Source organism: Crocodylus siamensis, chromosome 5 (assembly GCF_052110815.1).
Source record: "Crocodylus siamensis isolate JL-2025a chromosome 5, ASM5211081v1, whole genome shotgun sequence".
Lineage (NCBI taxonomy): Eukaryota > Metazoa > Chordata > Crocodylia > Crocodylidae > Crocodylus > Crocodylus siamensis.
This window is the reverse complement of record NC_143399.1, coordinates 73,379,469-73,391,689: the sequence shown is the minus strand read 5'-3', so window position 1 is coordinate 73,391,689 and position 12,221 is coordinate 73,379,469. Positions and strand designations below refer to the sequence as shown.

The window sequence follows — 12,221 nt, the reverse complement described above, 5'->3', positions numbered from 1 at the left end:
TTGAACCACCTCCGCTGGCAGACTGTTCCAGACCTTGAGGGCTAGGACAGTAAAGAAATTCTTCCTTATGTCCAGCCTGAAACGGTCTTGCAGGAGTTTATGACCGTTCGACCTAGTCATCCCTTGGGGTGCTCTGGTGAACAAATGTTCCCCCAGATCCTGGTGGTCACCCCTGATAAACTTATAGGTGGCCATCAGATCACCGGTTGAAAGACATATGCAAACAGGATATGAAGGCTTTTGGAAATGACCTGAACCTTTGTAAGGCCTTAGCTGGAAACAGGACAAAGTGGTGCTCCCTTCTCAATCATGGAGTCCAATATCACAACAAGAAATGGTCACTCAGATTACAACTAAAACATGACTAAAAGAAACAGCCTGTCAGAAATGAGACCAAAGGAAATGCCATATACACCTGTGACAGGACCTGCAAGTCTAAACATTGGTCTGTATAGCCACAACAGAAAATGCACTATCAGTCAGAATAGCTGCAATATCCACCATCACTCGCTGATAAACAGATGCCATATACATGTAATTCGAGGATGAAAAGAGGTTGCAATCTAAATAAGGCAGCAAGACACATGAATGAAGAGTCTCTTCACGTTTTATTGCAAAGTGTTTTCATGTTACTGGTTTTTCTGTCTGGGCAGAATAAATGTCCGAAAAAAGCTTTATAATGGAGTTGCTATAACACAAGCTGGCTGAAGCTGCTCTACCCCAAATGGCTCCCAGTCTCTGTCCACAGCGAGGTCACTTCCTAGCTCATAGTCCCATTTCTGGTCTGAGCCCAATTTCTATAACTGAATTTCTGTGGGCCTTGTCAGCCCATTCACTCTATGTTGTAGCACCCCTGCTTTTGTACAAATAACTGTGGAAAAGAATTAAAGAACTTGTTAGTGAAAGAGCCATGCCATGGTTTCAAGAATAACTTGGGCCCATTCAGCATATAGCTCTTCCACCTTTACAAATAAACTAAATTAAAGAAACAAAAAAAAAGATGTCATTCAATACTGTTCTTCTGGTCCCTTAAGAAGATGGCTGCTCTCACTGTTGCAGGGACCTGATGCAACTGTCACAAGCAGCAGAAGCAATCCACAAATGTGTATCTATTAAAATGCGATTCATGACATGAAAATTGTTCCATATGAAAGAATATCTTTGTCTATCTTTAAAAAAAAATGAATAGAAAATTCCATCCAAGGATGCTACATTAAAAGAGTACAAAGGACATGGGAGGTGTTCTCCAGAGAAAATAGCATGTGGTTGTGGACTATGGCAATCCATATATACACAGGGGTAGAGTTAAGGTTACATGGGAAGCCATAAATGGCATTTCCTGACTTGACAGGCCACCACGATATAGGAGAACTGGCCATTCACATTTTACGGCCCTGAGCTGTAATTTTGGCAGTGCTCAACTTGAAAGGCCACAGGAAGTAAGGTGAACTGGCATTTCTGATCAGCCATGTGCAGGACATATCTATGTAGGGCTGATCATAAAATAGGAGTGTTTATTGTGTACCCAAAAAGGAAAAATCCTTTGTCAAAATGTTCTACCGCAAAGCACAGGATCTCAGTAAAAATAAAGCGATATACAATTTGTTTTGCCTGGCAACTGGAATATTTTAAACCCTAAAATATTTCAGTTCCAAAATACTAGTGTGTGCTGCCTGGAAAGTGTAATTTAGCTACCTCATCCCCAGTCTCCTTGAGGGTTGACTTACATCCCTCATCATCAGTCTGTGCAGCTAAGGAACTGCCATGATGGATCAGCAAGAGGGGAAGCCTTGGTGCACCACGGGAAACCCAGTCCAAGCACAGAGCTCAAGCTGTGGAGGAGAAGAGTGTAAAGCAATCACACTGCCACTCGCCTGAGGCACTGCACTAATCATTGGCTGTCATGGCACTTCTGTTCTCGCATTACCTTTTTCACCTTACAGAAAATTTGCAAGAATGTGCATTCACACCCAACCCACAGCTGACTTCAAAAAGAAGGCTGGCATCACTGCCCCCACATCGTGCAGAGGGGACCTGAGGGACATGGAAGCAAGGCAGCTCACCTGTGGCCACCCTAATGAGCCCACGTCCTCCCAAGCCCCGGCCCAGTGTCCCATCCGTGAATGCCTGGCCCCTATTTGTAGGGCCGTGCTGCCGTGTGGCTCCTCTGGTGGGTAATGAGCCCAGAACGCTGGCGGAAACTCTTGCCGCACTGGGGGCAGCGGTAGGGCTTCTCCCCTGTGTGGATGCGCTGATGGATGGTGAGGTGGGAGCTGACAGCAAAGCCGCGGCCACACTCACTGCAGCGGTAGGGACGCTCCCCAGTGTGGGTGCGCTGGTGAAGGCCCAGTGTGGAGCTCTGGCTGAAGCGCTTCCCGCAGTGTTGGCACTGGAAGGGCTTCTCACCTGTGTGGACGCGCTGGTGCTTGGTGAGATGGGAGCTGACAGCAAAGCCCTTTCCACAGTCCATGCATTTGTAGGGCTTCTCCCCTGTGTGGACACGCCGGTGCAGCACCAGCGTTGAGCTCTGGCTGAAGCTCTTCCCGCACTCTCCGCACTGGTATGGCTTCTCGCCCGTGTGGACACGCCGATGGATGGTGAGGTGGGAGCTGACAGCAAAGCGCTTGCCGCAGTCAGGGCACTGATAGAGTCTTTCTGCTGCAGGGATCCGTGGTAGTGCTGGTGGCAGGGGCTGGGGCTGCGGCTGCAGCTGTGGGGCCTGGGCAGGGCGTGTGCCCTGAATAAAGCTCCCCCCGCACTGGGCACACACGTTCTGCCCTTCCCCTGCCCCCATCCCCCGTGCCAGGACCTGCATTCTCTGCGAGGCTGCACTGCCTTCCTTGAACTTCTTCAGGGCTTCCCCGCCAGGAGGCAGTTTACCCCATCTTTTCCCCTGCTGCCCCTCTGGCCTGGTAATGGCATGGCCCAGGGCCTGGTAAATATTCACCTCAGACCGTAACCCGGGTAAGGTCCCATGTGGCTGGGCTGTTTCAAGGCATCCCTGTTGGGGATTTGCATTTGTCATCCCACCATCTGCTGAGACAAAGAGAAAACCCAGGTAATGAGACTTCAGGCTCAGACCAGACCAAGCAGCCCCCTCACTCCCTAGAATCTCAGCTTCCTTTTATATTTATCTATACAAATAAGTTTCTAGCTGCTTTGGCTATGGAAAAAAACCCTTGAGAAGGCAACCTGAATGCCTACCAATTCAATGATACCTGTAAAAGTCTGCAGAGAGTTTGAAAAAATTGCTCAGACTGTTGAGATTCTGCCACAAGTGTAATGAGTGCAGTAATGCCTGCCTGAATTTGGAGAGCCTGAAAAACTGGTCCATGTTAAGCTGGAATTGCCCTAGGCATACATTGGCACTGGATCCTCCAGCTCTGTTTCCAAATAATGTGAGACAATTGCTTCAAGGGGAGGGAGAACTGCCCTGAGTTTAACCAGTATAAAACCTGTACAGTTCTACCTTGGTTTTCAGAAAGCTTAAGAAAATTGAGAGTATGGCAGAGGACTGTCCTGAGTGGAACTGACACTACCTAAATTTGCTAAGTACCTGGAACAAGTACTCTGTGAGACTTAAACTGATCAAATGATGGCTGTGTGCTGTATGGGCAGAGCTTATCTTATGGGGGAAAGGGAGGAGGGCTTGCAAAAGCATTTCTAATTTTATCCTGGCTCAGATGGAGCTCATGAGGGCATGCAACTAGTTTCTGAGTTGCTCTAACTTAATTCTCATCCACATGAGTTCCTCTTATGAACATCCAAGCCCTTTGAGTCCTGGAGACCTAGGTCAAGGCTGTCCAGTTAGCAGTCCACAGGTTGCATGCAACCCCCTGCATGGTTAGCATTCAGCCTGCAGGCTCCTGGCATGGTCACCATTGCCCTTACCACAACAGCTGAGTTCTTCAGGCTCCCCTACCAGCTTCCAGCTTCTACTTCCTGCCCCCAATCCTGAGCAGCACAGCAGGAGAGCACTGGGATTCCTGATCTATGCATACAACAGGAGAGGACTGTGCTGGGCTGCTTGCACTCTATCCAAGAAAGGCAAGAGCTAGGCTGCCCATGCTGTAAGTGGGCTTATGGTTGGGAGGGAGGGGATGCTACATGTGTGGTAGAGGGAGCCAGGCTGCCTGTGTGGGACGGGAGGAGGGGATATAGAGGGTGCCAGGGCTGCCCACACAGCATAATGGGAGGGGAGGGGATGGGAGGGCTGGACTGCTAGGAGGGGAAGTGGTGCCAGGAAGCTCAGGTTGTGTGCACAGTGGCAGGGAACACACTAGACTGCCCACAGGGCAAGAGAGCAGAGAAGGGGTTGTCCATACAGCCAGCTGCCCTCAGTCTGCAGTCTGAGACTCAAGCATGCAGCCCCCTCTCCCCTGAAAGTTGGACAACTCTGCCCAAGAGCAAAGAGACCATTGCCTTACGGATCTTGGAAGAGCACCTCTGTATTTCTCTCGAGAAGAGCAGTCAAAGCCCAACAGTTCCATCTTTTAAACCCAGTCCCTTTTAAAAACAAATTATTGATCCTTTCTGAAATAGATTATACAAAGATTAAAAAACAGTATCCAGTTCTCAAAAGTGGCATTGACTGCCTCCTCCTGCAACTCCTGGTTTCATTGACCACAGACCTGCCAACATCCACAATGGATGAGGCAGGACTTTTACAGACAGCAACTCCTTCACTGCATAGCCCCAGTCTCTCCCCAGAAAACTTCCAAGCTGTGCTCTGAATGAGGCAGGGGCTCTGTGGAAAAAAATTATATTTGGTGCTCCTTTAGCTAAAGACAGGGTCATACACATCAGGGCCTGAACTCTGGTGCCACAGGGAAGTTTGGTCTGGCTCCACCACAAGATGAATGGGCAGAGGCCCGTCATGCCCCAGTGAGCACTGGACCCCCAACAGGACACCTGGTGGACCCCAACCCCGACTTCCAGCATAGCTGGGAGGCATGTGGGGCCCGCGGTAGGTGGGAGATAGTCAGCTGTGGAGGCAGCTGAGAGGAGCTGAGGTTGCACCCCCCGTCCCCCCGGCTTCTACTTGGCCCAACCCCCCAGGGAGCCACGCAACCAGACCCTTGCGAACAGAGCGTGCAAACAGGCGCACTCTGGGCCCGGTGTGTGAATTAGTATGAAAATTCGCACAGGAGGGTGCGCAGATGGGGCATGAGGCTTTAGGCAGCAAGCCTGAAGAAAAGGGTTGGCACAGTAGTAGGCCAGACTATTACCTGTACCATGGTGGTGACGTGCCACACCTTGAAGATCCCCTCTGTGGCTGCCTCCTTCCCCCCACCTGGTACCTCTGAGGCCTGCACCCAGACGGAATCCATGGGTCCGGCCTCCATTCACACAGGGCACCTGGCTCTCTTGGCTGTGGGGGCTGCCTGGCACGTCTGCAAGCACATGGGATCAGGAGCAATGACACCTCCCCTTGTGAGGTTTGCTCCACATTGGAGTCTCTGGAGTACTGGATAAGGGAGCTCCAGACCGTTGTGCAGGGGATGTGTGACATCAGGGACGGCAAAGAGGAGATTGACTCTTACTGCCAGGCTCTTCACCAGAAGAAAGAACAGGGAAGAGCAAGGCTTGTTGGCAGGACAAGGGTGTACAAGAGGAACTCCCATAATGTCCAGCCAGGGGTCACTTGGATGAAGGTTGTCTCCAGCCCCAAGACATACTGCACCAGGGTCACCACCCTCCTGGATCTTCACAACATGTACAAACTCCTTGCAGCACCACTAGAGCCAGCAGAACCACCAGCTCCTGCTCCTGAGGAAGCAAGGCAACCAGCAACCACCCCTAAGACAAAACACAGAGTGATCATCATGGGAGACTCCTTCTTGATGGGGACTCAGGGCCTGGTCTGCCACCCTGACCCCTTAGCCCGTGTGGTCTGCTTTCTCCCAGGGCCCAGATCCGGTATCTAGCTGAGAGGATCCCAAAACTTATCCAGCCCTCCAACCACTACCCCATGCTCCTTATCTATGTGGACATAATGACATGGCTTGGAGCAATCCCAGCCAGGTCATGAATGACTACAGGACTCTGGGAACAGCGCTCAGAGGGTTGGGGGTACAGGTGCTTTTCTCCTCAATCCTTCCGGTTACAAGTCACAGGCCTAGGAGAGAGAGAAGAATTGTAGAAGTTAACAGAAGATGTGAAGGCTTTGGCCTCTACGACCACAGTCTGCACTTCAGAGAGAAAGACAGTGATTTGTTGGGAAGGACAGCCTCCACCTCACTTGAATAGAGAAGAAGCTCTTCTTGGCCAGAATGGCTGACCTGCTTGACCAGGCTTTAAATGAAGTTCGCCAGAGGATAGGCGGATAACTACCAGTGCAAGCCCACCAAGCGCCAACCACAAAATCAGAAGGTTGGGCTGCACAAGGGAACTCACTCCTACCTCAGCCCAGGGACAGGGCTATTCTAGGAGTGCAGGGAAGCCTAGGGCCTCCGATGGCAAGCTCACTTGCCTATACACAAATGCCAGGAGCTTGGACAACAAACAGGAGGCCCTTCTGCTAAACAAAAATGACTACAATCTCACAGAGATAATGAAGACCTGGTGAGACTCCACCTATGACTGGACCACAGGTATAACAGATGGCTCTTAGGCCTGTGCAAAGCGGCTAGTATTTGCTTCAGATTCGGATTTGGCCAAGTCCAGGGACAGTGCTTCAATTCAGTGATTCAAATTACTATCCTGAATCAATTCAACCAAATCTGAATTGGAGATTCGGCCACCGCTGAATTGGCCCCATCCCCCGCCTGCTCTCCCAGTCCCGTCAATGGCTCTCCCACCTGGCCCCAGCTCCCAGCTCTTTGAAAAAAAAGCCCTCAGTCACCAGCTGCTGCCAAGTGGGGGGGCGATCCCTGCTGCCCCCCCGTCATGTGAGGGGCTCTGCCATGAGCCCCCCGACCCATATCCACTCTCCCAGTGCACCCCCGCCCCACCCCAGCTCCTGGCTCTTTAAAAAAAAAAAAAAACCTCAAGTCACTGGGATGAGGGCAATCCCCGCTGCCTCACGCTGCATGGAAGGGGTCTGCCACAAGCCCCCAGAAGCCCTGAGGCCACTGCAGCAGCCAGTGAGTCTAGGACTTTTTTTTTGTTTGTTTTTTTAAAGAGGAGCTGGACCAGGCGGGACAGACATGGGGGGTGGGGCTGGGAGAGTGAGGGCTTGTGGCAGAGTCCCCCACACAATGAGGCAGCAGGCATCCCCCTCCCCGCCTGGCAACAGCCGGTGAGTAGGGGCCTTATGTTTTAAAGAACCGGGAGCTGGGGCTGAGCAGGGCAGCCATGTTGGGGCTGGGAGAGTAGGCAGGGGTCGAGGGGCGCTCAGGGAGGCTGGGGGAGCAGACAGGGGATGATCTCCTCCCCCTTTCTCCAGCCCCCACTCCCCTGTCCCCTGCTTACCAGCAGAGTCCAGGTTCAGATCCCTGCAGCAGCAAGCGGGGACTGCCCATATCTCCAAAGCTCTCTGAATCTTTTCCAAATCGATTTGGAAAACTTTGAATTGATTCAGGCCTTTTAATTTGTCTCCTGATTTGATTTACAGAGTCAGCCACCAAATTGGGCCAAATCTCCTCCAAATCAAATCAGCACCCAAAGTTTTGCACAGCACTAATAGCTATACCTTCTACAGGAGAGATCATGTTGCAAAAAAGGGCAGGGGTGTAGCTCTCTATCTGAAGGAGCAGTACACTTCTCTACAGGCAGAGATTGTCAGCCAAGGAGGGCGGCTTGAGACCCTCTGGGTAAGAATACAGGGGGAACGTGGTGAAGGAGATACAATGGTAGGAGTCTACTATGGACTTCCTAATCAGGAGCAAGAACTTGACCATGAATTCACTATGGAACTGGCTAAGGCTGCATGCTCCCAGTGCATGGTTATTATGGCAATTTCAACTACCCTGACATCTCACGGGAAGAGCACTCAGCCAAATCCGATCGCTCGCAATACTTCCTCATGTGCATTGATGAGCTCTACTTGTCTCAAGAAGTCTACGGGTCAACAAGGGGCAAGGCGATGCTGGACCTGGTACTGGCCAAAGGAGACAATCTAGTGAGCGACCTGAGGATCGAAGGGAAACTTGCCTCCTGAGCGTGGCTGATTTGAGAACTCGCGGCACTTGAGCGAGGTACCTAAAGATTGGAAGAAGGCCAATGTGGTGCCTAGCTTCAAGAAAAGGAGGAAGGAAGATCTGGGGAACTACAGGCCAATCAGTTTGACCTCAAGCCCTGGAAAGATCTTGGAAAAAATCATCAAGGAAACCATTAACAACAGGTTAACAGAAGGCAACACTCTGAGAGATAGCCAACATGGCTCTGTTGTGGGTAGGTCTTGCCTGAATAATCTCATTTCTGTGACCAGGTGATGCATCACCTGGACAAAGGAGAAGAGGTTGATATCATATATTTGGACTTCAAGAAAGCCTTTGACCTGGTGCCCCATGATGTCCTCATGGTAAAACTGGGGAACTGCAGCCTCAACAACCTTATGGTCTGATGGCTGGGGAACTGGCTCCATGGTCAGACCCAGAGAGTGATAGTTGATGGAACCAAATCAACATAGCACATGATGATCGGTGGTGTCCCCCAAGGCTTTGTTATTGGACCTGTACTCTTCAATGTATTTATAAATTATCTGGATTCTGGTGTCAGAAGCAAACTAAGTTCACTGATGACACCAAGCTATGGGGAATTCACCCTAGAGGATAGGCTGGTGATCCAGGTCAACTTTGACAGGCTTGCAAGGTAGGTAGATCAAAATCTATTGGAGTTCAACACAGAGAAATGCAAGGTGCTCCACCTCGGGGAAAAAAACCCACAATTATAGGCTTGGCCATGGGCAACTGGTGCCTCCTGAGTTGGGGGGGCACATACCCCCCCGGGGGTCCCCCCACAGCTGATTGCACTGACCCAGAAGCATGAGCAATGCTCCCAGAAGTGCCAGAGGCACTTCTCCTAGCACCCCTACTCCCTGGCCAGTGCTCGCAGGGGGGGCACCAGTGCTCCCACCTGCCCCCCCGCCCGTTGCCTAAGCAGGGAGCGCTGGCTGTCAGGGGGTGCACCAGCACTCTCGGGGGATGCATATGCACCCCCACACGCCCTTATGCCTCACCACTGGCATAACACTCACCAGTGTTATGCTTGTTAGCACCACACTAAAAGAAACTAGGGGGTCATGATTGATCACAAGAGGAACATAAGCCACCAATGCAACACCGCAGCCAGCAAAGCAAACAAAACTCTGGCTTGCATCTACCAATGCATCTCAAGCAAGACCCAGGAAGTCATCTTCCCACTTTACTCAGCTGTACTAAGGCTGCAGCTGGAATACTGTATCCAATTCTGGGCTCCATAATTCAGAAAGGATGTGGAGAAGCTTGAGAGGATCCAAAGGAGAGCCACACGCACAATTAGAGGACAAGAAAGTAGGCCTTTTGAGGAGAGACTGAGCCACGGGACTCATCAGCCTGGAAAAGCATAGGCTCAGGGGTGACTTGGTGGCAGCCTATAAGTATATAAGGGGTGTGCATCAGGAACTGAGACAACGTCTATTCACCAGAGCTCCCCAAGGAAAGACAAGTTCCAATGGTTACAAACTCCTGAAAAACCATTTTAGGCTGGACATAAGGAAAAACTTCTTTGCTATCCAAGCCCCCACGGCCTGGAAGAGACTCCCCCCAGGGGTGGTGCAAGCATCTACTCTGGACACTTTAAAGAAACACCTGGATGCCTATCTTGCTAGGCTCATTTGACCTGAGTTGACTTCCTGCCCCTTGGACAGGGGGCTGGACCCAATGATCTTACAAGGACCCTTCTAGCCCTAATGTCTATGAAATCTATGGAAGATTAACTCTAGAGCAGAGGAGTTTGTTTTGGGGTACAGGTTAGCACTATAACCATTGGTAAATACAGGGGGAAATACAATTTAGGAGAGAAATTAATTAATTAATTAATTAATTAGGGTCAAATTTCCTGAATAGCTTCAGTCATAAAAAAAAAATAGGGGAAATTATTCTAAAAACACTGAAACAGTTTCAAGATTTTGACTTTTCATTTTGAAATGGTATATTCATTTTGAATTTCTTTGACTTGAATTTTAAAAAAGGATGGGGACGGGAAGGGCCAATAACCTGAAAATGAAGTAAAATGTTCTTGTTTGAGATCTAAGAAAGCATTTCAGATTGACCTGAAATGTAATTTTTTAGAGGTTTGTTTTCTGTTTTACTTTTATTTTAACTGAAAAAAATAGTTCAAACACTCCTACTTGATTCTGGCATTTCCTAACATTTGAGTGCTTGACTTTGCAACCCTAATGTTGTCTTCCATCTGTTATATTGTATGTGTTTGGTATTATGAATATGAAGCCTATGATCACAAAGGGAAATATATGCATTAAATATAAAAAGCTGTCCTTAGCAAGACTTTTTTGCAACAAATTATACAATAGCCAGGTGATATTCCAGGGGGTTGTGATACTGGTTGAGTCCTGAGTTCAGTTGGTGCACTTTTCACTAGACCTGGCTCTGCTACCCATACTGAATGACCCCAGGGAAGTTATTCTCTATCTGTCTCTTCTGTAAAACCAGGCTTTTTTTCTTTTTCATTTGCAGTCTTAGCCAAAGCTTGGAACTCAAAGGTGTTACAGTAATGCTAATAAATAGTAATAATTGCCCCTGATTAACATGCAGGAAAACTGAGGCACAGGAGATGGAGAAGTGACTTAAAAGTCATCACCCAGGAAGCCAGTGGCAGAATAGGGACTAGTATCCCAGTGTTGTGATCCCCAAGCTGGTGTGCTTTTCACTAACCAACCTCTTAAGTAACATTTCCTGTCTCCCACCCACGTGCCTCATTGTTGAGACCATACACTCTTTAGGGCAGACTGTCTCATAGGACACATATGCACAGCTCCTGGCACCAAAGGGTCCTGGACTCATTAGAGCCCAGAGAGAATAAAGCATCTGTTTCCTCAAACCAGACATTCACTAGGCAGATAGATAACACCAGGAAGGAAGTCCAGGTCTCAGACAGATCAGATTCTAGTCTCACCTGTATCATTGGTGACCTTGATGACACCACTTACTTCTTCTGTGCCTTCACTTTCATTCCTTCAAGTCCCATTCAACAGGAATGGAAGGGCTGAAAGAAGCCTCCCCATTCACTCTTTTGACCCCAACTCCCTGGCTTTTTTCCTACAGCACCTAGGATTCCAAGCCTGTCTCTCCTCCAAGCACCATTCAGGGTTAGACCTGCTTAAGCAAGCTCAAATGCATGCAGGCCCCAGCTATCCCAGCAATGAAACAGCAGCAGTGACACTGGTCTCCTTCTTCAAGTGCCTTGAGACAAAACAATGGTGAGTGCAGAAGCCACAGCCTCTCATACATTCAGGGGAGAGTAGGGCCAAAGCCCCACAAATCTATGGGTCTAAAGAAGATTCCACAGGATAAGACTACCCCAGCACATCTGAGACTGCAAGCCTCTAGCAGCAAAGGGGAACTAGTCCTTACCCAGAGAGACCAGGGTCCCATAGCCATCAGGTACCACATCCCTGTAGACAGGTCTCTGACCAGGGTCCAGCAGAGCCCACTGGATCTCAGCAAAATACATCCGCCTTCCTCCAGTGGCCCAGCCTCTGCAACAACAATGTCCAGGCTCAGTGTCACCTGGTGCCCAGCCACAGAGTCCTATCCTCACAGGCTAAATGGATCCCTTCCTCCTTAGATTGGGGTCCAAGGCCACACTGAGCTGGCCTCACATCTCCCACGTCAGCCCAGAGCCCCCATCTCCAGCCCCACTCCCCAGCTCTGCCACACCCCTTATTCCAATCCTACATCCCGCAGATCAGTCCCATTCCACTGTAACCAGTCCTGCCTCCTTACAGTAAGGAGGATTTTGTTCCCCATCTACAAGGAACAAAATCCAAAATACCAGGAACATCCTGTAAAAGGCTATGGTAAAATCTGGGGAGATGAGGGCACTGTCACCCTTGCTATTGCAATGACAAGGAAGTAGTTGGTTAACTCTGGTATGGGACATCTGGGTGCTGGGTATGAAAGGAGCAGGCAGAGCATAGTGGTAGGAGGTTGTGTCAGCAACAGGGGCTGGGTATTAGAGGAGGGTCAGGTACAGCAAAGTACTCTTGGGCTGCAGGAAATCAATATGGCAGACGATGGAGATCTGCAGCTGTGGAGTCATGATGACCGTACTCTAGC

At 49.8% G+C, this 12,221-nt stretch overlaps 1 protein-coding gene across 1 annotated transcript in view; it reads right to left on the bottom strand.

The window, feature by feature from the left end:
- The window catches only part of LOC149864278 (uncharacterized), a 31,373-nt gene that overhangs the window by 18,541 nt on the left and 611 nt on the right, over positions 1–12,221 (bottom strand). Inside the window, exons 2-3 of the mRNA XM_090049775.1 lie at positions 11,517–11,641; positions 2,138–3,036 (exon numbers count right to left, since the gene is read on the bottom strand). Coding sequence (XP_089905901.1) covers positions 2,138–3,036; positions 11,517–11,641 — 1,024 coding nt within the window. The remainder of the gene's footprint in view (positions 1–2,137; positions 3,037–11,516; positions 11,642–12,221) is intronic.